The 27,963-nt window shown below is 52.7% G+C and overlaps 8 protein-coding genes across 8 annotated transcripts; 5 read left to right on the top strand and 3 right to left on the bottom strand.

Moving 5' to 3' along the window:
• Window positions 1–747: 747 nt before the first annotated feature.
• CCM_06309 (ABC transporter, putative) lies at window positions 748–5,359 on the bottom strand (the record flags this gene model as incomplete). The annotated part of the gene is made up of 6 exons (XM_006671450.1): window positions 748–964; window positions 1,018–1,965; window positions 2,016–4,210; window positions 4,288–4,487; window positions 4,544–5,206; window positions 5,272–5,359. 6 exons carry the CDS (start codon window positions 5,357–5,359, stop codon window positions 748–750), a joined length of 4,311 nt encoding a protein of 1,436 aa, XP_006671513.1.
• A 1,612-nt stretch (window positions 5,360–6,971) lies between these two features.
• Window positions 6,972–7,371, bottom strand: CCM_06308 (uncharacterized protein; the record flags this gene model as incomplete). Its single annotated transcript, XM_006671449.1, has 2 exons — window positions 6,972–7,237; window positions 7,302–7,371. 2 exons carry the CDS (start codon window positions 7,369–7,371, stop codon window positions 6,972–6,974), a joined length of 336 nt encoding a protein of 111 aa, XP_006671512.1.
• Window positions 7,372–8,123: 752 nt separating this feature from the next.
• Window positions 8,124–9,167, top strand: CCM_06307 (uncharacterized protein; the record flags this gene model as incomplete). The annotated part of the gene is made up of 3 exons (XM_006671448.1): window positions 8,124–8,397; window positions 8,465–8,742; window positions 8,805–9,167. 3 exons carry the CDS (start codon window positions 8,124–8,126, stop codon window positions 9,165–9,167), a joined length of 915 nt encoding a protein of 304 aa, XP_006671511.1.
• A 1,334-nt stretch (window positions 9,168–10,501) lies between these two features.
• Window positions 10,502–11,329, top strand: CCM_06306 (uncharacterized protein; the record flags this gene model as incomplete). The annotated part of the gene is made up of 3 exons (XM_006671447.1): window positions 10,502–10,673; window positions 10,780–10,892; window positions 10,958–11,329. The coding sequence occupies 3 exons, from the start codon at window positions 10,502–10,504 to the stop codon at window positions 11,327–11,329; spliced, it is 657 nt and encodes a 218-aa protein (XP_006671510.1).
• Window positions 11,330–12,411: 1,082 nt separating this feature from the next.
• CCM_06305 (uncharacterized protein) lies at window positions 12,412–14,050 on the top strand (the record flags this gene model as incomplete). Its single annotated transcript, XM_006671446.1, has 2 exons — window positions 12,412–12,883; window positions 12,951–14,050. 2 exons carry the CDS (start codon window positions 12,412–12,414, stop codon window positions 14,048–14,050), a joined length of 1,572 nt encoding a protein of 523 aa, XP_006671509.1.
• Window positions 14,051–17,685: 3,635 nt separating this feature from the next.
• CCM_06304 (uncharacterized protein) lies at window positions 17,686–18,570 on the top strand (the record flags this gene model as incomplete). The annotated part of the gene is made up of 1 exon (XM_006671445.1): window positions 17,686–18,570. The coding sequence occupies one exon, from the start codon at window positions 17,686–17,688 to the stop codon at window positions 18,568–18,570; it is 885 nt and encodes a 294-aa protein (XP_006671508.1).
• A 3,030-nt stretch (window positions 18,571–21,600) lies between these two features.
• CCM_06303 (Six-bladed beta-propeller, TolB-like protein) lies at window positions 21,601–22,605 on the top strand (the record flags this gene model as incomplete). The annotated part of the gene is made up of 1 exon (XM_006671444.1): window positions 21,601–22,605. One exon carries the CDS (start codon window positions 21,601–21,603, stop codon window positions 22,603–22,605), a length of 1,005 nt encoding a protein of 334 aa, XP_006671507.1.
• Window positions 22,606–24,203: 1,598 nt separating this feature from the next.
• CCM_06302 (C6 finger domain protein, putative) lies at window positions 24,204–26,967 on the bottom strand (the record flags this gene model as incomplete). Its single annotated transcript, XM_006671443.1, has 7 exons — window positions 24,204–24,290; window positions 24,499–25,277; window positions 25,481–25,508; window positions 25,562–25,567; window positions 25,618–25,642; window positions 25,697–26,578; window positions 26,906–26,967. The coding sequence occupies 7 exons, from the start codon at window positions 26,965–26,967 to the stop codon at window positions 24,204–24,206; spliced, it is 1,869 nt and encodes a 622-aa protein (XP_006671506.1).
• Between the last annotated feature and the right edge of the window lie 996 nt (window positions 26,968–27,963).

Raw genomic sequence — 27,963 nt, 5'->3', positions numbered from 1 at the left:
CTGTCGCAGGACGGGGTACGTGAATGCGGGAGACTGCGGCGTGTGCGGGCTCTGCGGCGGGCGGAAGCCATGAGCGGGGATTCGACAATGTGATGTATGTACGATATCAATGGCTGGGTTTTGTATACAATGGTGCTACAGTTTGTGTAGCTGCTGTGTCATGGATGGGCGTGTTTTTGGCCGCGTTATGGGATATATCAATGATGATGATTTGTCTTTAGGCACCTGTTGACTTTTTCTGATTTTGAATGTAGTTTTCGGATTCCCTCTTCGCCCTCCTTGCGCAAGAAAAACGCGCGGCCTGCGGATGGGGCAACCTTTTGTACTTTGCGTACACTGTTGGCTGATGAAGCTGACGCGAAGTGGGAAGCGGTTCTCACCCCTGGCAGGTTTGGACGAACCTGCTGCCGCGACAATTCATCACACATATACAGACAAGACCTCTTTCACTACCTACAAGGTATACTGTGTGGCAATGCTGATTAGTTCATGGATCAACTGTCGAATATCCCAATGCTGGCGGTCGGTCCGCTGCCAGCGCTTGCAGGTAGGTTCTCACCTGATCACCTATAATTTAAAAGTATTTATATAGAAGCTATTTACTCAACAATATCTAAATACTTCATCTAGGTTAGGCCAAGCTATATAGAAACGGCGTAAGAATTGATTCCGTGGGTGCTTCCCTGGTGGCGCGAGGGCAATTTCCCAGTAGAGAAGCTACACTACTCTACCGCATTTGGCAACGAGTTAGGACTGCACGCGGTAAAGCTGGTGAAGGGCGCTTGTAGTATCAGATAACAGTTCAGCTGGTGGTCCGTACTCCACTACTTCGCCTGCATTCAAGACGATGACTTTGTCGAAGGAATGGATTGAAGACAGACGATGTGTAACCATGATGACGGTGGCGTCTTCAAATTTGCGGGCAATAACTTCAGCCATCTTTGCTTCAGTGATTGTATCAACACTAGATGACAGGCGTTAGCTTTAATCATGACAAAACGGATAACTATCGCATACCTAGCCGTCGGCTCATCCAGAAGGACCAATTTGCTCTTGCGCAAAGAGGCACGGGCAAGGCATAGTAACTGCTGCTGGCCCTGAGACAGTTGCATCCGCTCCACGTCCATATCCAGAACAGTTTCTGTACATCCCTCACCAGATGATTCCTGCGCCTGTTCCCACAGACCGACTGCCTTCATGCATTCTTCTAGCTCTGCATCGGTGCTATCGCCTCCGAGGCATAAGTTCTGGCGCAATGACCCAGTGAATAAGAATGGATCCTGCGTAATGTAGGTTACCCTGCTGCGAACGATTTCTCGGTCAATTTGAGCAAGATCTTGGCCATCGAGCTTGATGCTCCCTGAACGAATATCCATCATGCCTAGGACAGATGAGATAAAAGAACTCTTGCCACTACCAGTTCGACCACAAACAGCAATTCTTTCACCAGATGCAATCTCAATCGATACATTGCGAAGCGCGACAAAGTCAACATGCGCGGCCGTAACACCATCGAATTGGACGTGACCAGATTTTGGCCAGTCGTGGGCAACAGGCGCGTCTGGGCTTTCTTCAACGGGGGTGTCCTCGGAGAATGACTTGACTCGAGAGACTGCGCCAAGCGATGTTTCCAACGACGTCCAAAAAATAATAAGAGAAGCAAGACTTTGACTCAGACTCATCATGTTAACGAGGGCTATGCCAGTAAAACCGGCACTGACAGTCGATCCTCGTACCGTGACTGCAAGAGCAGTGAGGATGGTTACCATGCACGTCACTGTGAGTCCGAGAACAACAGATAGCCATCGTTGGATGCATAGCAATAGGTAGAATGGTTTCTGGCATTCGTCCATAAGTTGAAAGTATTGGGCTTTGTATGGCGCGAACCATCCAAACGCTCGAATGGAAACAATGCCATTGATGGTGTCAATGATGTGCGAATATAGGGGCGCTTTGCTTTCCAGCCTGTATTCTTGTCAGCCTAATATAAAGATCTCTGCGTTAGTGTGCCTTACTCAAGAAGTCGAAGCTGCTTGGAGGTCCGAAGATAGAATCGGTGCACTGTGCCCAATGCTAGCAAGAGGAACGGGAGAACCGCCGCAAAATACGGCGTTGCCGCAATGGTGAGCGCTGAAACCGATATGCAACTTGCTGCGTGGAATGCGGTTGTGATCAACGCACCAGGTAGAATCATGTCAATGAGCTGCATATCTTGACTGAATCGGTTCACCAACGTTCCAATGTCTGTTTTTGAATGGAAAGACATGGGCGCTTTGAGCGCAGCATTCAAAACAGACAGATGGAGCCGCTTTCCTGACTTGGGCACAATGCCCACGTAGAGGTAGTAGACAGCAGCAATGAGGGAGGCAGCGCGAATGACAGCCCACAATGCGTACAGACTAAGCCAGTACTTTGCATTCGTCCTATCATTGCTGGATGACCAAAGTTTGACCCACACAAGTTGTAGCGCAGAGAAGCCAGCCTCAGTGAGAACGAAAGCTAAAAAGATGCAGAGACTTGACCACCCCAGGGACGCAAAGTAGTACTTGTAAACCTCAAGATCGCCGATACTCCTACCCGCCTTGGCTAGATTATCGGCTTCTTGTCTGAAGTCTTTCTCGGCAACGATTGCATTGGCAGTTGCATCCAAATGAGGGGCAGCTTCAACAAGTTCATCATCCTGGATTGCAACTTGTACGCTAGGGTCGGTGCGAGAGCGATCCACTACATGCGTTGTGTGTTGTCCGTCTGATGTCAAGGCTACTACGATGTCTGCCGCGTGCAAGTGCCGCATCGAGTGGGTGGCAAACACGACAGTGGTCTTCATCCGTCGGAGTAGACCATCACGACCAAACACCTTGTCGGCAATAATGTCTTGGGTGGAAGAGTCGAGCGCACTCAGAACATCATCGAAAATGGCGATTGGCTTCCTGGCGTACAGCGCACGAGCGATTGCTAAGCGCTGGCGCTGCCCGCCGCTTAGCGATACCCCCTGCACTCCCGCTTCTGATTGATCGCCGTCTTGCAGTGTCGCAATATCGTAGTCTAGAGCACACGCCCCGACTACCTCGTCGTACCATTCCTGGGAGAAACAATCATTGCCGATAATTTGATCCCGTATAGTCCCGGAAGGCAGCCATGGTGTCTGTTGGCAGAAGGCCAAGTCGTTTGTGGCGAGTTGAACCGTGCCGCTGAAGATTTGAGCTTCTCCTAACAACGCGCTGATAATTGTTGATTTCCCCGAAGCAACAGGTCCAACTAAAGCAATGAATCTTGAATCCGTTGATGATGAGAAAGACACATTATGCACCACAGGACTTTCCCATCCGATGGTAGCGTTCTGCACACTGATCACAGGCGCAGTCTCGGCGTCAGGAACCGGCTGCGTCTCCAGAAGAGCAATATCTGAAGCCGAGTTTTCCGTGGTCACGCTTGTCTGGCCAATAACACGATCATCTTGCGTCTCCTTTTCGTTCAAGAAGGCTTGGATTCGCTCAAAACAGCCGATGGCTGCAAATGCTTGCGGTACGGTGTAAAGCAGTTGGCCCAGCGGTTGCATGATGATGGCCAGAAGTGCCAGCGACGTAATTGCCTTGGTGGTGTTAAAGTCGTCATGGCCTTGCACCCGAGATACTATGGCATACGCAGCGAATGTGATCAGCTGGCTAATAATGTTGGGCACATTGACAAGGCAGATGTTGAAGCTTGACAGTCGTCGAAACTTCTTGGAGAGTTCCAGTTCCTCAGCTCTCTGTGACTGGATCATGTTATGAATTGAAGTTGTGTACCCGAGCAATTTGATGCTCTTGATATTTCCCAGGGCATGAGATGTGAAGTTCACACGTCGTTGGACTGCCTTCAGCCAGATACCTTGGCGACTGCCAACCAGAGAGCTAGCCTTTGCGCAAATGAGTGTTGACGCAAATGCCAGGATGACGGGTGCGATGCAAACGGCGCCGAGCTGTCGCTCTAAAAGCCAGACGCCGACTCCTAGCTGCAGGACAGCAGGCCATAGTTCTGCAATAAGGAAGCTCCAGGTTTCACATATTCTCTCTACATCGGTTCCAATCAGCGTCATGATAGGTGAACCGCTATCTGTGGCTGCCTTGGTGGAGATGTTGTTCAGTTTGTCGAAGATGTTGGTGATCAGACCACCACGAATAAGCGCGATATACCGGAATGTTAGCTGTTCGTAAATGCCCGTCGTAACCTATAAGCTATTAGCAAACTGGGCTACAAAGCGTAGGCAAGGATACATGCCGCTGAGGTGAAGTAGGTTAGCGCGACGGCGCCAATGAGCCCGTAGCCGCTATTGCGAATTGGCTGCGTGTCGGGAGCCAAGACATTGTCAACAACTGCTTGAACTAAAAACGGCTGGACAAGGCTGCAGGCAAGAACAACCAATCTAGGGAAGATGATTTTGGCAGCTTCCAAAGGCCACGCCTTGAAGGTTGCAAAGACGAGGCCGTATTTGTGTGACATGTCAGCTGATGCTCGTGTTAGCAAAATTAGGCGTGACGCTTGGGATGGAATATAGACCAACTATTTTCAAGAGCCTTTTTTAGCTGAGGGAAAGTTGCAGAAGAGTTGATTCTTTGGTGGATGGACAAGAGCGTGTGCATATTGAGAACCTGACGCGAGCCGGTGATCATGAGCCTAGTGAGCCAGAAAAATAATCCTCTGGAGAAAAGACCCGCAGTCTCCTCGGCAGAGATGTTGGCATACTTTTCAAGCAGCAACGGACGCTTGCCGATATTTTCCAGCCATAGCAAAATGAGCTTGATGGCAAGCGAAGACGAAAGGATGGCAGCAACGTTGGTGTAAGTTCCCATCAGCCACAGGGTTCTGACTCTAGGTATATCGGCGAGAACCGAGATGAAGAGATATGCGGATATTATTAGAGAAGGGCGTGGGCTAGCTCGGTGAGCGATGGTGGAATTGACAGCGAAAACAGCGGCAACGACAAGCGCGAGGATGGCTGAGACGAGCGGCATGGTGGTGGAGGGAAAAGGTTCCAAGGCCCATAGCGCGACGAGGGATACCTGCAATGCAGCAAATATGAAGATGAAGATGAGCTTGGCGAAGCGTAGAGGCGATTTCATGACCAAGCAGCGGGGCTTTCCGAGCATAAATGCGCTCTCGAGCAAACCGCCCATCAAGTAGAGAGCGGCGGGAAGCATGCATAGTATGACTTCCTCGAAAAATACTAGTGGCCAATGGTTATTTCGGATTTCGGCGGTCAACAGGTCCAAGACGATGAAGAAAGAATACCTGTAAAGTCGAAGCCTCCACGGCAGTTGGCCGAGATGACGGGCGGGGAGAAGCTCCCGTCATTGCAGACGGCGGTGCTGGATGCCATTTTGCACGTTTCGGAGGCGAATTATCAACAATTTACTGTAGCAAGCGCTGAAACGAGCGAGCACGGTGACGAGAGCTGGTAGGCTGTCGGTCGCACGTGCAAAGCTGCTGATCAATTTATCAACTTTGGGGACAAGGACGGAGTGTGTTGGCTCTCACTTTGGGACGAAGCTAAATTCCGGGGAACAAGAATTAGTTTGTAGGCATCTGGAATCAGGAGAAACTCACCAGGTAACGTTACCCCGTGACTCGTGAACAAGTGGCCGAATAAGTGGGGGATGGACCGGGCGCTAGTGTCCGCCATGGGGAGAAAACTCTAGTTATTCCCCTCCATTTCCCCAGCCAAGCCAGCCATCTTTTTAGCATCACTTTTATGGAGGTTTTTAATGACCATAATGTACTAAAAAAAAATAGATCGCACTATATTCGCACTGCTAATTAAATTCCATAGGGCTTAGCTTCAGACGGCCAGGGGGAGGTGTTAAATGTGTCAATGGCTTGTCAGCATGTTATGCCGCAGAGCAAACATTGCCCTGCGCCACATTGGTAATTGTTTTCTCGTTCCTCTTATTGGACCGCCTGCATGCATACATATCTAGGAGGGGCTATCAAGTCTTCATGCACCAGTGACGGCGGCAGCGCATACTCGGCCTACTTGATATCGCATGCCGGGGTACCGGGCAGCCAAGGCACAGGCAGCCAAGGCACGGTATGTGTCCTCGGTTGCGAATTCGGGATGCCAGATGCAGGGAAAGCCGGCAAGGCTCGTTCAACCCTATAAGACAATTTTCTTTAAGCTAGCCACCATTTTGATTAGGCCGCCGTCTATCCCCGGTCCAAGTTCCAAGTGGTTGCTCCGCTGCAGACGACGACGCCGCTGTAATTACTGGTCCTCTGCAGGAAACCATCACGACAAGGGCTGCTAATGACGGGAACGGCAGCCAGTGGTTGGTTGGCTGGTGGTTCAGTTCAGCGTCAACAGGTGAAACCAGGCTCGCTGTTTGGGTTCAGGCTGTGCCCCCTGCTGCAAAGTACTTGTGATACAGCGATCTCCACGCTGCGAATACGTAATGGATGGACATGTGTCTTGGTTTGATCCTTGGTTGCCAGCCAGTAGGATCACTGATTGCGTCATCCTTCCAGGCGGGAGATACGGACAATGCTGTGATCCTGAGTGACTCACTCAAAAATCTGATATTCGGTCTATCTAATAGCATAATTTTCGCATACGCCCTACGCCAAAACAACGCCCCTCGTCACCAAAGTACCGTTTCGACCAGGGTAAGAAACGGGTAAAACAGGGGGTAGAGAGCCAATTAGAGCGCTATTATCAGGCCTTCTTTCTTTGAAAAAGTTAAGTCAATTGGGCTGCAGAAATCTTTGAGCTAACTCACAGATTTCTCAATCCCACAATACTTCCATCAGGGCCTATAGTAGACGCTAGCGTCAAGGTACCAACGTCAACTCACTCGGGATCAGAGCACAAACGAAGTGAATGTATTTCATGAATGGGGAGATAAGGTATGCTTATTGTTACCCTCTTGTCACACTGCAGCTCCCACTGATCCTCCAAAATCGCACTACACTGCAGAGTAACTTGTCTGTTTCATCCTTTATTTCTCTGCCTCTTTCTCATTCTCGTAGTCCTTAACACCGTAGGTGTAAATGGTTCGCTTGTCCTTGTCGTTCTCATAGTCCTTGACACCGTAAGTGTAGATGGTTCGCTTGTCCTTGTCGGTCTCATAGTCCTTGACACCGTAGGTGTAGATGGTTCGCTTGTCCTTGTCGTTTTCATAGTCCTTGACACCATAAGTGTAGATGGTTCGCTTGTCCTTGTCGTTCTCATAGTCCTTCACACCGTAAGTGTAAATGGTTCGGGCTGCAACTGTGGCGTCAGCTTGGCTGTCCTCAAAGTTGGCATACGCCCGCTGCTAATCACTCACCTTCCTTGGAGGTCGGGGCTGCAAGTGCAAGCACGGAGCTTGCGATCATGAGGCAGATGGAGGACTTCATTGTGGCTGGTGGCTCTTTGGCTTGAGGAGAAGCGTGATTCAGGTTTATGAGACAAGGGGTTGTTATAGCTTATCAATGCTCAATGAGATGAACTAGTTAGAAACTAGAACCTCCTGGAGAGCTGTGATAGTTGGCAGCTCTTTATATTAATTTTCTTGCCCAAGACTTTCGATCGTCTCGACTGGCGCAGCCTTGCAGACCTCCGTCTCTATACCGCCGCAAAGCGTCGCCAGCAGTTCAGCTGTCTGACTATCACATCCGGCCTTCTCTTCGGGTTGCAGGCTTACCTGAACTGTCTCGTCACAGCCAGCCTTCTCCGCGGGTTGCAGGTTTGCCTGAACTGTCTATCACAGCCAGCCTCCTCTCTGCGTGTTGCAGACTTGCAGCAGGAAGATGCACTTGTCCAGCTGATCAACGACTGCCGGCAATTCTCTTTTAGCTGCATCGTAGTTCCTTTCCTCTTTTGTCAGTGACCGAGAGAATGTGGCGGTGACGTGTCCCTTTTGCGTCAGAATAGCTCCTATGCCGAAAAGGCTTGCGTCGGTCGTAATGGTGCATGGTGCGGAGCTATCGTGCTCATTCGTAAGAACCATGTGACGAACCAATGATTTCTCCATTCGCTCCATATCTAGGCAAGTTCCACTTGCTTGTACACAAAAAATAACGACAAGGCCCTTTTTCCTTTCACAAATCCTGTCTCCCTATCGTCCTTTCTCTACCTACTCCAGCTGCTACAGCCGACCTTGAATACAATGAACAACACCAAATACTCCAAGGTGGAGCAGGAGTCGAGCGACTCATTGAAGCTAGGAAGCCAAGATGAGGCCTTCTCTGACAGTGAGAGCGGTCGGCCCTTGAGCCAGCAGCCGCGAAGTGTCGCGACTAGACTCTCCCAGGTAGCGAAGCGCACCTGGTGGCTTGTTGGTCCTTTCCTCTGGCTTCTCTCCCTCCTCTTCACCTGGATGATCGCATCGGCTGCCTCAAAGTCGCCCTACGATGTGTCGGTTGGGCTAGACACAGAACTAGGTGAGCCACATAGGTTCTTGCGGCAGCATACCTGAGATATCAGCGGCATCTGCTAACCTCGACGCAGAACCTATCAAGCCACACATCGAAATGTACACAACAACCTTCTCCAGTGATTTGGACTGGGACGAGAACGGGAAACTCCAGCGAGTCTCTCGGCCCGGGTCGAAACAGTTCGTGGGTGATCCAAGTCCTGAAATCGACGCAAATTGGGAGCACATCACAAACGGTGTTGTCGTGGACCTCAAAGGTAAAGCCGCAGAGACGGTCATAGGCAAGACGTACCAAAAGCCAGATGGGTCGTGGTACGTGGGCATTGAGGCTTTCCATCAATTACATTGTCTCGTGAGTGGTCCCCAATCCTGATTAAGCAGAGCATCACGACAAAAGTCCTTACTCTACTATAGAACATGGTCCGCAAAGCGCTGCATGTCGATTACTACGGCATCAATGAGGAGGATCCGCATCCCCACAAGATGCACATCGAACACTGCATCGACGCGCTACGTGAGGCACTCATGTGCAGAGCGGAACTGGCCTTCATCCCTATGGAGTTCAACGCTAGGTATCGCTCGGGGAGGCCCGCCTTTGTCGCCAGGAAACACACGTGTAGGAATTACGAAAAGATCCTGGACTGGGCTCACCAATACCCGAGCAATGAAACGCTCTTTGTTCTATCCGATGGAACTGCAGGCGACGGGAACATACATTTTGATGGAGACATTGGCCATGGATTTAGGGGCGGTAGTAAAACCACCCATGCTGATTGAGGCTCAAGTAACTATGGATATTGTTTTAGCATTCTGCTGTACTACATGGGTCCTCCCTCAAGAAGTTTCCATAGATAACCCATGATTTGGAATAGATAGTAAGTGCGAATAATTTGTACCATCTTCCATATCCTCTCCTCGGCTGCCCTAGGTTGACTATACCTGACTTACGTCCTAGCTGGCCGGATGTGTGTCGGCAAGTACTCGGGGCGTGAGGCTTTAGTGATCAAGGGGGAGATGTCCTAACTAGGTAGTATCCAATGCCTATCCGTTGGCCGTTGTGCATAGCCTGGCGATCGACACAGTCCATTGGCGTGTCGGATCTTTGGACCGAATCATGCATGTCACTCTGCAGCTCGGGCTATAGCTTGATGCGGTAAGATTTTGCGAGAAGGAACAGTGGTGGTGTCTCCAGCTGTCAAAATGTATGTGTGTCTCACAGCGCCATCATAGCCTGATCCCGTCAAAGGCTCCAGCCTGACGCTCGTTCAAGACTCCAGCCTGATGCCCGTCAAATGCATGAACCCCGACCTGCAGCTCGAAGACACGGAAGGACGTCATAATAAAGCTAGGGTGGTCACACGACTGGCATCGCGTTTTGTTTTGTGGATCGAGCGTACGAATGGTTACAGCGATCACTGCGCAGATTTTGGTTTCAGAGCTCAGCTTGCCGTGAGAAGTGAAGGTGGAGCGTTTGACGGGCATCAGGCTCGTTTGTAACGCTTCATCCACCCACTGCCTTCTTCTTATCGTTGTCCCTCGACGGATCATTCCTTAAAACGGCAGTTGCTGGCGGGCGGCACGAGATAGTAAACGAGGTACCTATGTACAGACCCGGTATGTAGGATACATGTTCCCCCTATCAGTCCACTTTATCCGACTGTGCAGGAACTGGCGACTTACAAAGCGCATTTCCAAGAGTGAGCGAACGAATGACGACCTTTACTCCAGACTACTACGCTCAATTTGAGGATTATTCTTGATCGAAATTTCCCCAGACGAAAAAAAAAAGAAACCGCCCAAATCATGTCTACTTCCGAAGACGAAGCCTCGTCCCGAGAACCGTTTCTCAAGAATGAAGTCGACACAGAGCTCGACTCATTGACTTACTATTCCCCTCCCCAGGCGAAACATAGGGTTGCGGCGAGAGTAAGGACCTGGCCATTGATCCTTTCTACTGTCTTCTTTGCCGTCACTACTGCACTACTGCTCTTCCGGTCGCACACGGGGACGGGAAGTCATTCCCATACACCGTTGTGCGTTGACAATCCTCGAGGGATACCTCTCGGACCTGGTATATATAGCATCTTTGTTCGTCACTTGTGTACTAGAACATGGCTAATAAGTGGAAAGAGGAAAACTATCGAGGGATAGATATGACATTCACCGGCGCACTCACCTGGAACTCGAGCGGTGATTTGATCAACGAATACGTGCCAGGCCAGAGGCGCTGGGTCGGCGAGCCGACCCCATACCTCGACGAAGCTTGGGATGGTCTGGAAGAATGTAAGCGATACAATTTTATTCTCTACTTCTCTCCCTCTCTGTCTCTCTCTCTCTCTCTCGGCCACACATGTCTACAATAATCGCATCACTCACATTCAAACCACAGTCTGGACCGTGCTGCTCGAAGGCGACGAAGCCGACAATGTCCGCGACCAGACCCTCTTGCAAAACGGATATTGGGTTACCGGACTCGATGTGTTCCACCAACTGCACTGTCTCGTACATTAAGCTGCCACCCTTCAAGCCGTTCATTCAGCTCACGCATCTAACTTTTTCCCTCGTAGGACTCCCTCCGCAGGGCCACCTACCCAGAAGCCTACGAGCACGAGGGGTCGCCGCACCACTGGCACCTCCACATAAACCACTGCATCGATTATCTGCGTCAGGCCATCATGTGCCACGGCGACACGAGCCCGATGCAATTCAAATGGCATCCCAACGCCCAGCGCTACGGGCCCGACTTTGCCTCGACGCGCTTCTGCCGCAGGAAGTTTGATGATATCGTCGAATGGTCGCGTGCCAGGACTCCGCAAGCAAGGAGAGGCACCATGGGAAATGAGACTGCTAGGAACGGGATCAATATCTATAACGAGACGGTCGCGGGAGTTGATCCTCATTGGCTTGAAACCAAACCAGATAGTAAGAAGTCGACTTAGAGCCTCTAGCATGGGCTGAGATTCCTGGAATTTTGCTTGCCCTCTTTTTGTATCTAGTGAACACGCGTGAGGCGAGAATGACTGAAAATCAACTAAATACACGAGATAGTGTGATAGCAGATAGCAGTTAGTAGGTGCGGCTCAATAATTTGGTAATAACGCCTTGGCGATGCTCATGCCCCAACCCAACACGTGGTCAACCCAACACGTGGTGGACGTTCTGGACCGTTGACATGATAATCCGGCTCCCACCTAAGCGCCGACCACAAGGGATTTCTTGCTTATCGGCGGTTGGATGTCTCACAGGGTGCGATAATGTGGACGGGGGGAACAGACTGTCCAGTTGACGTCTTTGTGTTGACTTTGTTCGTAAATGCAGCAGCCATGAAGTTAATATAACGAATTTATTACAAGAATAAACCCTTTGAATGCGATTGTCAGATTAATGCTTTTCATTACAAAGGTTTATTATTATTACGCGTTGTTCTCCTACTAGAAACCCAGAAGTGATTGGATAGAACGATTGTGTATAAAAACTTGGCCGAAAATATGTTTTGTTGGAATATAATAGAAGCGAATTTGGGCCCACAGCTGCGGCCTCATTCGCTGCTATAGGGCATGTACTCGTTTGTACTCTATTTTCAGTTGTGTGGTGTCGTACTTTGCAGTTTCTGCCAATGCCTTCAATCTATGTCGAGATCGTTATCGGGTTGCTCGAAGGGGGGCAGGGGTTGGTGAATAGCTGTGCTGGGAAGCGTTCCAGACGGGCACGAGTGCTCCTCGACGCGCTGTTCGATAAGGGATGGGGTATCCCTAAGATCATGTTGTCGGATCGGGACCCCAAGTTCATGGCTGTGCTCTGGCAGTACGTGTGGAAACGCATGAAGATATATTAGGCAATGTTAAGGCAAGAAAGTGTCGCTTGGTGCTAGTGCCCTGAATAGTTCATGTGCACACGTGACATACTGGGGTGTGTTACCCCACCAACCTCAGTTTAGTCACCAGCATCCACAGTATTGTGTTGTCAACACCCGCGGACCAAGCTCTTCTTTTCAAACTATTTCGGACTGACTAGCAAAAACATGTCGGCAGCTGTGACGGCGTCGATGCGCGCTGTTGGATGGAATGTACGCTTCACCATCGGGCCCGACAGTTATCCTCTCGCCTTTGCTGGCGTCTACCAGAACCCGCGCAAGCCTACAATCAAGTTTGCCGACGTGTGCGCCGAGCTAGCTTTGTGCTTCGAGTTCAAGACTCTAGACGGGGAGCGTGGTATTCATGAGAATAATGCTGGCGACAAGGGCGACAAGGGGAACACTGGTGGTCCGAATTCGTGGGAGAAGATCGCGTTTGCCCTGACTGAAAAGCCAGACGCGACCAACGAAGCGGATCAAGTCGCGTATCCCTCTTGGATAACAGAAGAAACCCTAGACGAACTAGTGCCTGGTGTACTATCCATTGACTCCCAGCAACAACGAATCGTCAAGTACCACATTGTTCGACACGATCACTGCCGCTTACCCGCTGATTCTTCATTAAAAGACCACCTTCAAGGTTTGTGACATTGATAATTTATGACTATATATAGCGAGGCCAGCAATCTAACACTCTCACTTCACAGCGAAATGCGCCCAACATCTGGCAGACCCCGACCGCCGCCGCCACCCTGCCTATCTGCCACACAACAAGATGCCATCTGACCCGAGACTCAACATTATGCCGCTGCGACGTAAAGCAAAGGCCCGCTCGCAATCGCCGCCGAAACGAACCGCCTCTGGGGCCACCTCTCCCGGGAAACCCACCGACGATGCCGACGGTGAAGACAACAACATGATCGCCCCGGCAAATACGGACATTGATTTAGACGAGGCCAGGCGGGTGGAGAATGAGTTTAGAATGGCCTGTATAAATTGGTCTTCCTGCTGCGCCATCTCTGGCGACGGACGGCCGTGGTGTTTCGGTCAGCCTATCGGTCCCGGCATTCAAGCTTGCCATATTGTGCCGCAGCAACACTATCATCTATACCCAGTCAAAAACAGCACGACGTTGGCTTCTGAGGGTGACAGAGCAATCGAAGACAGTCCTCGTGGCCTACGTGAGGCATGGGAACATACGTGGAGCCCCGCCAATGGCATCCTGTTGATGAAGCACATTCACGACTTTTTCGATAGTCGCCTCGTTTCCATTCACCCACTTACATTGCTAGTACGCGTTTTTGTCCCATATCAAGCCCTAGAACCCTTCCATGGTCGCAAGGCGCAGGTGTCCCCAGCAGTGGACCGCAATGCACTGCGGCACCACTATGACATGTGCTGCATCGAGAACATGGCTGCAAGCCGGCGGAATCTGCTAACATCACTCGTCACCAGCGGGAAGAGCACTTCTACGACCAGCTTCATCAATACCTCTGGCGGCGGCACGCCTTTTAGTGGAGGAACCGGCCTCCCCATGACGCCCAGCTTGGGGCGCACGCCAACCCAGACAGCTATGCGTCCAGCGGGCGACCCGTCTAAGAGACAGCGAACGATCCGTGACGGCAGTGACAAAGGACAGTCTACAAACGAAGTTGAAATTTGGCAAGAGGATGTTGACTCTCCCCAGCGGAAACGACGGCGGATGGAAGATGCGTACAGATTCGACAGCTATATTATGCCGCATAACCACCGCCAGTTTCTGGCGGACGTTAACTGGGAGCTGTGGAAACTGAAGGCGGGGTCTTGAGGTGTTGGTAGCCGGTACAAATACTGCATATATACGAAGCACTGGTTTCAGCGCAAAGTAACTGTCGAGTTTATTTCTAACTGTCGTGGGAATTGGAAATTGCATCACATTTGCTTGTCCCTTTTTTCAGCTCATTTATACACCCGCAAAGTAGGAGGCTAGCTTTGGCGAATGAGATTGCTGTCAGTCGCAGTTGGGTTATCTGGCGCGGAGCGTGAATACCTAGGTAGGTATGCAAGCCTTGTTTGCACAGCGGCCAAGGCGGCAGATGGGAACCGACTCCACGGACAGGGGAACTGTCGTACGACCAGTATTGCTTTGGATCTGGCCGTCTCATATGTGTGCCGAGCCACGTTGTCTTATCGTCGCGGGGCTAATTTCGCACTACCTTGATCCAGCTCCCCCCATACCTAGTTTTGTGAGCCGCAGAGCATATATGTTGAGTAACGCTTGTAAGCCGCAGACATGTTGAGTAATGCTTGTGAGCCGTGGCGTGCATGTTGAGTAATGGCATTTCCGACAAAAAGCTAAAGAGCCATGATGGGGAGCGGGGGTCTCGGTCTGTGCAGATTCCGGGGAAAGGCTGTTCATGTTTAATAATTAGTTCCGGCGACTAGTTAACGTTAACTAGTTACTGGTTCTCTTCATGAACCATGTTACCCCGCAAAAGGCACGAGCCCAAGTCGCCTAGCGCCGGCGACGAACAGGTAGAGGGCCAGTTGGCGGGCTCTGAAGGATTTAGGCCGCGAGAAATTGTGGCTTGGTTGATAACGCATCAACTTGTGAAATGCCCATGATTTGGTTGGATGGTCGGGTTTGCATTGCAAGTGCCGGGTTGATTGGGCCAGGTGGTGAGGGGCATGCAGTTCTAGATGCATCTTGCGTCGTGGTGTGTAGCACGGAGCAGGGAGTATTCTCAGAGGGGTTGCAAAGGTTGCAAGGGTCAGTTGCTGGAACCGAGTTGTTGATACTGTTATCTTCTGGAGATGGTTCGAGCATGATTGAGCGTGGCTATGTACGCAATCACAACCTGAGCTGTTGAACACGTCTAGCCATACCACGGCTGGTCGTTACTTGGCTCCGACGGTCGGTCAGTCAGAGCACAACAACCAAAGATGGCGTGAGCCGCGTAGATAACCCGAAATGCGTGGCAGGCGAGCATGACGTAAAGTGGTGCTGGCGGAGAGGACGATGGGCTGACGACGGCAAGGTCAAATCTGGGAGGGGACGAGAGCGGGTCGGGGACTATGAGATCTGAGCGGAGCGGTTGGGTGATGTGGCCGCGCGGAGGTGCACCGTTATTGCAGACAGATGTGATGAAGTCGAGAGGCGGCCAATATTGACGCGGTAATACGGATCGCAATAATGCTGAGGGGGGATGTCAAAGTGTTTGCAGGTTTGCAGAGCCAAGTCGATACAACAAGCTGGCACCTGGCAGGAGAGTGGACGTACCCAAGTACCCAAGTACCTACCTAAGTACCACCGTCGTCAGCAAGCGTCATGGAGCACCAGTGCTGGTACATATGCAAGCCTCCTTTTCACGCGGGTTGGTCCGGATCTAGATACTTGGATTCAATTCATCACATATTTGTTTCCCTTGTTCATTTAAGTTGCCTCTTGCTGCTGTGAACAGGCAGCAGGTATCCTTTTAACGTAACCTTGCCGTACCGTGAGCGGGCCCCACCGATCGCGGCGGCCCCTCTTGGGCCCTCGAGTCCACTGTATTATGCAGGGCCACCTTGAATCCCGATGTACCCTGTCCGCAAATTAACTAGCCCTGGTACTTGGTCTCCCCGCATCAGCAGGGTTCTACGTCACTGATTGGCGTCTGAACAAGCTTTTTTGGTGATCGACAGTCGCAGGACAAGACGTCGGTCGCGGGCAGCCGGATACAGAACAGCACAAGGCCCGTCGTATTCATTCACACATGAATCATCCCAACGTCTCGTTTGTTTGCTCGCTGACGTCGCTGCGGCGGCCGTTCGCCGTCGTTGACGGCACCGCACGAATGTGGTTGACGTTGGGGCCACCAGACGCCAGAATGGGCACACCACGACGCAAGTGCGACGCAAGAACAAGAGGACGGTAACAGAGGCGCACTTTGGAATTTTGCGGTGGCTTGCTGCGAGACTGAGGTCTGTTGCCACCCACCAGTGCCCGCGGTGCCACGACGCATGGTTTTTTGGGTCGGTAGCCTCGTACGTTGCTTGTCGGGGCGCCACATGTTTTTTGGGGGGAGCTACAGGTCGCTTCTGTCCGCTTCTGTCGCCAGCATGTCGGGTTGGCTCCGAGGCCACCGCCACCAAGGTGGGCTGTTCCCCTGTCGCGGATAGGAAACTGTGAATACCGTGAGACCTTTGGGTGGATTTTGGGCGACCCGGGGTCCTTGTTGATAGCACGCCACAGAACTGAAGAGCGAAACAGATTTCTTTCGCCGTTGAACAAGGGAAATGTTGGCAAGATAAGGTGTACTACCCCTAACTACTTGGGTGCCACTTGTTACGTGGCTATGAATGCTGCCTGGACGTTTTTGGGGTGTCGTGTCTCGAGTGCCTGTTCTATGGGGACGCTTTGTCTCTAGGTACTATGCTGCAGTCACCAAAGCATGCAGTTTTGTGACTCGTCTCTCTGGTCCGCCGTCAGCCTTCGCGTCCCTCGATGACGGAGTGGTGAATTAGCTATATCACCAAATCACGTACCAGTACGGAGTTCTGCGGCCGTCTGTGCCTTGACGGGGGCATCCTTGGCCCTTGGCTGCAGAACAGTGGCACAAATCGAGATGGGGCTCCACTGCACCAACCAACCAGTTTACCCCAGAAACAGGCGGTACTTGTCTCTTGTGCGCAATTGGCACCACGTGAGCAAGTATCCCGATGTCGGACCAGTGTGGCTGCTACCCCAAACAGGTTAGCGGGCTTGCTCTAGCTCGCCACCAGCGACCACTGTAAATAGCGCCGAGCGCTGCTGTAACACTCCTCTACCTCTTACCAAGTACGCTAAACATGTGCTAACAAGCCACTAAAACCAACCTGGTACGACGATGGCCATCACCCATCACACCCATCACCACCTTCTCCTCTTCATGACCGCTGCTGCCACCCTCTTTCTTCCTTTTTTCTCCTCCCATTTCTCCTCTCCAACCTTTCTCCCACACCCTCTCTCATTTCCTCTTCTTTGTCCTAGCTATCGCCTTTTCCATCAATCTCTCGCCTAACCTACCATTTACGTCAGCCCCATTTACTCACTCTCTGCATTGACCAGTCAGGCCCCCTCATCTTTCCACTACTGCTGGCACCCGCCGTCGTCAATCGTCTTATATAACACCACGCCACTACCTGCTCATTCTCCCCCTCTCACACTTTTCTCGTACGACCACTTCTTTCACCTTTTATTACTGTTCTCAGCATCGCCCATTTCTCTCGACCTCTCGTGAACTCGATCACAGAGTCAACCTTTTCGTTTGCCGTCGACGACACCGCAAACGTCGCCTCGCTTGTGCTTCTCCAGCCGAGCCCACTCAACGTCCGTACGCCCGCCGGCTGTCACAAGCCCCCTCGGCATCCAGCCACCAACCAGACATCACCACCTCACCACATTCTCTCATCTCGCGACCTCAGGCCACCGCCGCTCTCGCCATGTCCGACAACGCCCCTCCCAATGCCGGCATCGCCCACCGCCGCAGCTCCATCACCCAGGCTGCCCTCTCCAACCTCTTCCAGCGCGGCCCCTCCAACGCCAACGTTCCCCCGCTCCCTGGTGCCCCCAGCATGACCGACCCGCGCGGTCGCCGTCTCTCGGTCAGCACCATTGGCCTCTCTGGCAGCTCTCCCACGAACCCCGCCGCCTTTAATCGTCGCGAGAGCATTTCGACCAACTCCAACTCGGGCTCCATTGACGAATCCGCCGTCGAGGACGACGATTTTGTCCCAGGCAGCGCTAGAACCACCCCAAACACGCCCTTTACTCGACGCATGAGCTTCGGTGCCTCGGCCGGCTCCGGCTCCTTGAGGGGCTATCGCCCCTCGGGCAGTCCTGGCAACGGTAATACCAACCCAACAACTCCTCCCACGGCCGGCCAGCAGGGCCTGGCCCAACCCCAGTCGCCCCTTCTCGGCCGTCGTCCCTCGACCAACAAGTCCCCTCCCATGGCGGCCTCGGCGGGTTGGTCCGTCTCCGGACGCCGCCCAAGCACCGTCCTGTCGTCTTCCCTCCCACAGGCAAGCTTCACCATGCACAAAAGAGCCCCTTCTGACTATGCCAATTCTCGAGCAGACCAGCAAGGCTTCAACTGGTCCGAACAGTTGAGGTCTCGCGCAGAGAGCTCCGTCTCCGCCGCTCGTCCTTCTTTCTCGCTCGCACAACCCCAATCCACCAGGATGGTCCATGACCGCGCCAGGTCCGTCTCCGAGATGGCCGCTCCTCCGAACCAGGCCCCTGCTCCCATGCCGCCTCGGCAGGAGAAGCCCAAGCCCGACGCATTCCAAGAGCGAATTCTCAAGGGTGATTTCTACATGGATTGATACCTAATCACTTGAGAGGATGACTTGAGATGACCACTCGAGATCAATTGCATGACTATCACTTGAGATGACTACTCGACATCAATTGCATGAGATCATCACTTGGGACCATCACTTTTGATCACTTGCATGAGATCATCACTTGGTACCATCACTCTTGATCACTTGCATGAGATCATCACTTGGTACCATCACTCTTGATCACCCACATGATTGACCAAGTCAGGCTCAATCCAATTCTTGATTCTTGTTGTTTTATGGCGATGGATTTTGACTCGAGACACTTGAGTACCTCATTTGCACTGGCACTGTATTGGCGGATATCAACGGCGCGGCACAAAATGTTCAAAACATGGCTGTTTGTTTTTTTATTGTTGGCCTCTTGGCAGCGACTCTTTTATTCTCTTTGTTGAGCGATGGCATCATGCCGTCTCAGGGCAGACGGCTTTTACGAGCATAACGTACACATTTCGACACTTGCCACACATGGCTTCGGTTCATGTACACTATTTGGCCCGAGTAGGCCACTTTTATCTGGACTATACGATATCGACTGTTGAAGGGGTGGGTTTTGAAGGGGGCGAAAACGATGGGTTGGTTTCCGGGTGGGAGACGGCTCGAATTCACAGGGACGGATGCAACCAAGACTGGCCCGGTTTGCGTGGAATGGATTATTTCTTCGAAGGTTGATTTGTGCGCAGTCTTGTCAGATTTGTTTTTGAACTGACTATGGCGTATACCGAGATTGGCTGGCAAAATAGCTAAATGGAAATGGTCTACACACTTATCCAAGCGATTGAACGACCACCTAGAATAGCGAAATGGAAGTGGTCTACACGTCAGAGCGATTGAATGAGTGGCCTCGGGATAAGCGTGAATGTGGAAGTAGCTGAGTAAGATGGTCATTGCAGCGTAGGCGACCGTGGTGAATTTAATTAACACTGTGAGCAATGATTTTGGAGAGTCGATGTCTCCTATGATGTCTACCCTACAACTGGATCAAGCCGCACCACACAATCGCCTACGACGACACCAATGGGAGACTCCATTACCATATGAACCTTTTTTTAAGGTATCAGATCGAATTGAGAGTTACCACGAATTTACTCTTATTAAATAACCAACGATAATTGCAAGATCCCGCCGAACACAGGTTAGATAGACGAACGAAGATAGACGTAGATGGCCAAGATTACTATACGCTGCGGGAGAATATATAAAAGAGAGGTGTTAAAGCATAGACGAAATGGAATTAAGCCTATGACAAAAATACGTCAAACCTTTGCAGGTAGTGGTGGAAGCAGCTGTGAACGTCGAATCAATGCCGATGCCTATTGTGCAAGCCCTTTATTTCGTGAGAGCCGAGTCTTTTCAATTCCGAGCTGGGATCATGTTAGCCGGACTTCCTGTATCGAATGCGATTGACAAGATGGCGACGAGGAAATTTGGTCTCCTCGAGGGCCAGCATTTTTGTAGCAGTTGTGCGCCCTGAAAAAAAAAAACTGGCATGCAGTGATTGGAGTCGTTCGTTATTGTTCCCTCCGAGGGCATGCCATGCTGTAGTGAGCAAGTTGTATCTACTGCTTGAAAAGTATTTCAACGATAATCCGGTAGAGCCCGCTCGTGCTTCCACAAGGTTGTTCATGTTTCGTAACAATACGCCGTATAAGTATGACTTGAAGGTGTAAGCCTGTTCCCGAAGTATTGCGGATGCACGCCCGGGTACCACAGCACATGTACGAATAAACTCTACAAAGAAATCAAGCAGGATAGATTGGCAACAGAGACTCTTGGAATTCCCCAATCGGCGCCAGATAGCAGATTCACAGGTACTACACGACGATTTCCGACTCTCTAGCTCCTCAGCTCGGCCAACGATCAGAGGGTATTCATGGCCGAGACCGGTAAATCGCTTTCCGAGTAGTTGCGAGAGGCCTGCCCAATGGCAACCAGCACGGTGACATGTTCCGCCCAGATCCTGTGTTGTGCGCATGCACGTCACCTCATTTATGACCTGCGTCATGTCCCAAGAAATCCCATTCCCGGTGCGAACAAGGCCATCGGGATTTCGGGAAGTGGCATGCCCGTCAATCCACGGAGACAACAAGACCCCCTCCCTCCCAAAGATGCGCGGGCACAAGCCATTGTTTGCTTTACCCTTACCCGCCACCAGCCACTTTATGATAGCAACCCGGCGACTCGTGTCCGCCGCTGCGTCCTCTTTCTGACAGGCAAGCCGTGCCGGTACTTGCATCATCCATGGTGTGCTCGCTGGAGGGAAAATGTCGCATCCGCTGAACTATTTCTTTGCGCGTCATGGATGGGAAGCCAAAGGTCCACGTGGAAGGGAGTCTGGCCGTTGCACCGCGACCCGTCGGAAAAAGGGTCGGGAAGGGGGGGTGTCTGCACGACAGAATAATACGTGATTGGATCAGATTTCGAGATGAATTGCCATCTATGCGGATTCACTACCCCGTACCCCGGCCAGCGCTTTTTGTAGACTCCGGAACCCGCGACATGGAACAGTGCAATTACCACCTCCCGTTCCCAGAGCGCTCATGGGAACGAATTCATCGTGCGCTAGGATGAGGCATGGAACTGGTTGATCATGAGCATTGTATCAATCTCATGCAAGCAATCTCGCATTCTACAAGGCCACGAACAAACACGAGCCGTCCCGAGCCATTTCGGGGCCGCCCGCCAAGTTCCGGTCCCCCCCTTGCACGCGCGCACCTTGCAGGCCGCCAGTATTCGGATGCCCTTCTTCCCGCGCGAAGTCGATGCCGTCCGCTTCGTGTCGGTGCCGGACTCTTCGTGGACTATGAGATGCAAGTTACTATGCTTTCAGAACCGTCTTTTGTAGGACCAGTGTCACTCTTCTACTCTCCCGCGATGGGTTGTTGTTGTTGTCAGCGTCATAAGTAGGCTCGATATGCCCTCCCCCAAAGGTGCATCCCTCATCTTGTCCCATAATCCCATCTTTCTCGCGTATTTCATCTAGTTATATCCGCTTCTCCTCGCCGACCCCCCATGATGCTGTCCTGTCCGCGCGCCGTCGCCGTCGCACTGGCCCTGGCCGCACACGCCGCCGCCGCCGCTTACACGGCGCAGCTGCTCTACCAGTTTCCCAGCCACGCGCAATGGGTCGAGAACATGGCCGTGCGTCCCAACGGCCACCTGCTGCTGACGACCTTTGACCGAGCGCGCGTCTACGAGCTCGCGCCCAGCCAACAACAACAAACCCCGCGCCTAGTCGCCGCCCTGCCCGCCGCCGACGCCGCGCTCGGCATCGCCGAGATCCGCCCCGACGTCTTCGCCGTCGCCACCGGCCGCCTCAACCGCACGAGCTTCCACCTCGACGGCTCCGCGCGCATCGACACGCTCGACTTTACCTGCCGCGGCTGCGCCACCCAGCCGGCCATTGCCACCGCCGCCGCCCTGCTGCCGCACGCCAAGCTGCCCAACGGCCTGGCGGCGCTGCACCGCAGCTCCGTGGTGCTCTGCGCCGACTCGGCAACGGGCACCATCTACCGCGCCGACACGGCCACGGGCGCCGTGCACGTGGCGCTGCACGACCCGGCGCTGGCGCCCGCGCCCACCGCCGCCGACGACGACGACCCGTTCCTGGCGCTGCTGGGCGTCAACGGGCTGCAGGTGCCGGGGGACGGGTTCGTGTACGTGACGAGCACGTCGGCGCGGCTGCTCGGGCGGTACGCGCTGGACAACGCGGCAGCGGCAGCGGCGCTCGAGGTGCTCGCTAGGTACGCGGCGCCGCGCAGCCCAGACGACTTTGCCGTCGCGCGCAACGGCACCGTGTTTGGCGCGGTGCCGCTCGATAGCGTGTCCGTGGTGGCGGTGCTGCCGGGCAAAAAAGGGCTGCGCGACGTGCGCTTCCTCGTCGACCACGATGAGCGCATGCAGAGACCGACGTCGGTCGTGCTGAGCCGTGACGAGACGACGCTGTATGTGTCGACGGGGGGCAGGAATGTACCGGGCGGGAAGGGGGGCCAGGTCTTTGCTGTCCGGTTGACGTAGGTCGGCGCAGCGAAAAATCTAGAATATTTTCAAAAAATTTGTACATGAATGGACATGGATCAAACATGCTGTGTATACCCTGAAGCGGGTTTCTCTAATAATATCAAAGTAGCTCAGCCTTGTGCATCCCAAAATGGCAAACCACTCCGGCATCAAGCATCTCGGAGTCAACTGGTGCCCCGTCAAGTCCCCTGGCGGCAAGTCACAAAAAGCAAGTTCAACCAGCCAAGTTATTAATATCAGATCGACAACGGAGTCGGTTTTGCCAAGACTTGTGGCGCATCCCAGGGATTTCAGCCGCTCTTCAGCCCTTGAGCGAGTTGCGCGCAACTTGCCAACTGACTTGTCCAGCAAACAAACAATGAAACGGGACAGGAAAGTCTTCCTTGTTTCGGCACAAAAGGAATTTACATCACATTTAAGATCAAAACTTGCGCTATTGCTAGCTCCCGAGCGCCAAGCTTATTGCACGGACGGCCCATCGTGGCTCTTCATCAACGGTCGCTTGTTAAATAAGACCATTCATTAACGACCTATCGACTAGCTCACTAGCAGTGGCCAGTACACGAGTTGGTTTGTAATATGCTGGTCATTTTCTTACTCTTGACGCCCTTCTGTTTTGGGGGTTTGTGCCGGGAACGGGGTTCGGTGCGATGACGTCGTGATGTGCGCCAACCTACGTCCCACGTCGTCCACTCCGGCACTCAAAACCATAACACTTTAGTACTCCGTTACGCCGTCGGGTAAAAGCCATCACATCGGCACACATCAAATCTGCGAACCACCTGTCAACCCCCCCAACATGTTGAGCGGGTTTACTTTGGCCAAAGCCACCGCACTCAACACCCGGCACCGGACAACTTCGGACACCGTTCGTCAGAGCCCATGTCATGTTCCCCTCCCGGCCCACGCCAAAACATGACCAGTGGCTTTTCTCCTTTTCCAATCACTTTTCTTTTTTGCTCATGGCGCCGCTTGGACATTTTGTCGAGAAATACCTCTTGGTCATCTGAGCAAAAGCCAAAAGATGTGTGTGGGGATTTTTCCCAGACCGACAAAGGCCAAGAGTCAGCCGACCACTGTTGGCGTCGTTTCCAACAAGGTGGCAGACAACTTTCAAACAGCCATCTTCACACGCCATTTCGCACACCGTCTATTTTCTTCCGCTCAATGTGGCGCGGGGACATGTATTCACCTATCAAGATGAGCACACCCAAATCTGTCAAAATCCATACATACCACAAGCCGAGTAAAGTGTGAAAATAACATGTTTTCATCGAGAATATACAGAAACTGCATTGTTTCGTCTCCGTATTCTTGTAAAAAAAATACCACTCAAAACCCCACACACTTCCCTGACAGGAACCGTTGTTGCTCGGTTCGAGTTGGTGACCAATACCCTCGTGTACATGGAATAGCCACTCTTTATACAATGAAAAGTCGTCATGTTTCAAAGAAAAGACAGTGGGAGAAGGGAAAAAGAACAGAAGAAACACATGGCTTTCTATCGAGACACACTTTGGACAATCTTTAACAAAAGAGCTCGCTCGAAGCAAAAAATGTACACACTCAAAATTCTGAAGACGGCATCAAAGATTCTATCCAAGATACTCATCTTGAATCAAGTTGTACCACGGCTGGCCGCCACGCCACGAAGCCTCCATGAGCTTTCGAGCGCGCTTGACCTAGATTCGCAAAACACTGTTAGTTTATCGTCGCAGTATTTTTCAGACAGTTTTCTGTAAAAAGAATCCGTACCTGTTTCATGCCACTCTTCTCCGCGCTCTTGAACCGGGCCAGAATCAGCCTCCGCTGCGCCCCATCATTCGTCTCGCAGCCAGCCACAAACAGCGGAAACAGGCACGCCGTGTCCGCCTCCTTTTCTCTGCGCACATGTTGAATACACTCCCATATCCGCTGCACCCCGTCCTGCACCCCGTCATCCCCCGACGTTTTGCGCAGGATGCGGCGCCGCAGGTAAACCACGCCAGCCCAGTGGAACGCCTGGCTGGCCGCATCCATTTCCGTCAGGCTGCGCATGTCCATCTTGTTCTTGCGCAGGTGGTGGCACACCTTGACCGGCTTCGTCATGCTCTCCTTAAAGCGGCGTTCCAGGTCCAGTGCCGCTTGGATGGCGCCCTCGTCGGGTGCTGCCGCCTGCTCGTCGTCGTCCGGGGGCAGCTGTCGGATCTGCGCCGACAGCTCGACGAGGAGCTGCCCGCAGTGCGTGGTGAATCCCATGACGCAGTCGAATTCCTCCTCGTCGTCGACGCTGATTTTATGCAGCAGGTCGTACGGCCCCGTCTGGGGGGAAATGCCCTCAATCAACGGCGCGTTGCTGACTTGGCCCATGGTGTCGAGATAGGAAAACCAACTAAAGATAAACGAGAGCTCGTCGCTCTTGGCGTTTTGCGCGTTGAGAGTGGCGAGACGCTTTTCCATGAGACTGCGCGTGAGATTAATGTGTTTTTGCCAGGGGATGTTGGCGCCAAAGGTACTCGGCGACGATTTTTCAAGCGATGTTAGAAGCACCATGGACAGCAGCGTATCGTCTGTCACGGCCTGTGTTTGGTCGCCAAGCATCACCCGCAAAACGGAAAAGATGTCTTCGGCCCATTCGGCTATGCGCAATTCGGGCTCCGTCATGCGCAGGACTTGTGACCGGTGCACAGCTGTGGCGCGTTAGCCGAGGTTTGTGATCAAGAGAAGACGAAAATCTGACCAGCAAAAGCCAACATCAGGCTCAGGAGAATATCACTTTGGAATGCAATGGCAGGCATAAAGTTGCTAAATGGATTAGCTTCTTTGTTGTGGTACGGTGCCATGACTAGATTTTGTCAGCGAGGGCCGACGCTGTCTCGTTGTTCTCGCATACCTTTTGCTGTGTAATTGACAAAGTGGTCCTATAAATACATTCAGCATGAGTCGTACTATTGGACAACCAATAATTACTCACGAAGAACTAAATGTTATGTTAGCAAAGGCCGTTGCAACAAGCCAAGTTGCACTCACCATCATGTTGGTCTCATCTCTCAGCCTAATCAACCTCTGTCAGCAACTAGTCCCACTGTGTCATGGGAAAGTCTCTCACTTGTCTGGGATAGGCGATATCCCTTTCGGCAGCGCATTAATCGTCTGCTGATATTCGCTGCTGATGATCCAGGGCGGATTCCCGTTTGTCGGCGTTGCCTGCTCGGGGACCGTCTCCAGGGCTCTGGTTCCAGTCAAGGGCTGATTCATGTCTCCCATGACCATCATCCAGGGATCTCTGCTCATGAGGCACATCATGCTACACGTGGGCGCGCTACTGTAGCCGACCTGTGCCATGTACGAGAGGCTGGTCGGGCAATCTACGCAGTCGGTGCCCGTGCCGTCGACGCTGGATCTACAATCAGACGTCTCGACGGCGGCCGAATCCCCCCATATTGATGCAAGCGCCATCTCATCGCTCGTACACGAGGCCACGCGCGACAGCTGCGGCGAGTGCGAGGCGATGCAGCCCATCATGGCGTCGGTGCTGGTGGTCCATGTGCCGTTCCACCCGAGATCGATGGGGGACGGCGCCTGGTCTAGGTAGTAAGGGTCCCTGGGGGCGTCATTTCGTGCCGATCGAGAGGCGAGGACGACCTCTTCGCTCGTCGATATCGTCGACGCGGGACTCTGCGCGACGCCGTTGACGTGGGCGGCTGTGTTGGTCATGGTGGTGTCTTGGCCGGCGCCCAGGTTGAAGCCGAGGTCCGCCGAGGTCCGCCGGTCCATCGAAAAGGCGTCATCCATCGACTTGGCCTTTCTCTTGACTACGACGGCCGACGAGGCGCTCATGTCGGAGCTGCCCTGGTGCAGATCCTGAAAAAGCGTATGCTCAAACTCGTAGTGTATAGGGCCTGCGTGTGCTGGGTTCGGCGCGGTGGCATAACGCTGTAGAGGCACGCCGATGTGATCGGTGGCCGAGGTGTCCACCAGAAACTCATTGCTGAAAATTGTCGGTAAGGGAAACGCCTCATCAGCGTCCTCGGCGACGCTGCGGCGCTTGATCCGCCGTCCTTCCCAGTTCAACCGGATCTTGTAGTCGCAAGTGTCTCCCGTTTTTAAGCAGCTGCCCAACAAGGATTGAATGTCAGCACAAACCGTCCGCCGGTAGCACCAGGGACCCGTGACAAGCCCCATCAACACAGTGTTGCACCTACTTTTGACAAACGGGTCGTTCCTCTCCGCACTTTACCTTGCGGGATTTGCAGGGCCTGCTTTCTGGTCAAACAAAAAAGAATAACATGGTAGCCGCTTGTAAGTGGCTACTCACCAGCAACCGGTACGGCTGCGTCGCTTGGGTTCTGACGACCCTTGGTTCTTTGCGCGTGGCATGTTGACTGGCCAGAGTTCATGCCAGAATATCGAATATGATTTGAGGGTCGGCGGTGGCGGCTGAGAGACGCCGAGACGGAGCAGCAGCGACAAAGTGTGTTGGAGGGGAATACACTGGGGATGGTCGAGCAGCCACTACTGGCAGTCGGTTGGGGGTTGGTCGGGTTCTTTAAGTACGGCATGGATACGACATGAACAAGATGAAATAACGTGCAAAAATCAGCCGTAACGGACACAAGGCCGTATTTAAAGGCAACATGGTAATGAGCCCACGACTTGGCCACTGGGCCACCGCGAGAAGAGGACAAGCGCATGGTGGGCAGATGGCGACCCCAACCGACAGGGGTCCTGATTCCAGCTGGCTGGTGACGCTTGCCTCACTCTCCAGCCAATGGGGCCGCAGGCAATCCGGAAACCTAAGCAGAGTGCAACATGACAGCAGCTCGTGCAGCCAACCGAGCGGGGAGAGGTCCGTCTTTTGCGAGAGGCAGGGCAACCCTGCAGGCGTTCAGTGTCGAGATGTCGGCAGCAACTGGGCCAGATGGGCTGGAAATCCGGCTCGTCGCGGCTTGGTGGGGGAATAACCAGGCTTCACGCTAGCCACCGTGGCTGAAGGCGCTATTTGGCTCAGCTCGGTGACAGCAAGGGAGCCTGTAGGGAAGAGGAAAGTGAAACATGGACTATGCGTTGCGACGGACCCAAGGCCGTGGTAAGTTGGTCCTTTTCGACAAGCGGGCTTGCCGACGATAATATTTGGTTCTTTTTTCGGTTGCTTGTTACTGGTAGTGACTGAGTAAGTCGTTGAGTAAGTCTTCTCTGTAACTAGAGTGAGTTGTAACTAGTCTCGCGTAGAGTTGGTTTCTGCCTCAACTCGAAAGACTATTGCCTCAACCTGCCAACTCGGAAGACTATTGCCTCAACCTGCCAACGCAGACGTCTCGGTACCTTTCGTGTTGCTACATTTGCCTCGACTCGGATTCTTCTTACATCACGTCA

This window comes from Cordyceps militaris, assembly GCF_000225605.1.
Source record: "Cordyceps militaris CM01 unplaced genomic scaffold CCM_S00004, whole genome shotgun sequence".
Classification (NCBI taxonomy): domain Eukaryota; kingdom Fungi; phylum Ascomycota; class Sordariomycetes; order Hypocreales; family Cordycipitaceae; genus Cordyceps; species Cordyceps militaris.
Note: the sequence above shows the minus strand (reverse complement) of the source record. Positions and strands in the feature narration are given on the sequence as shown.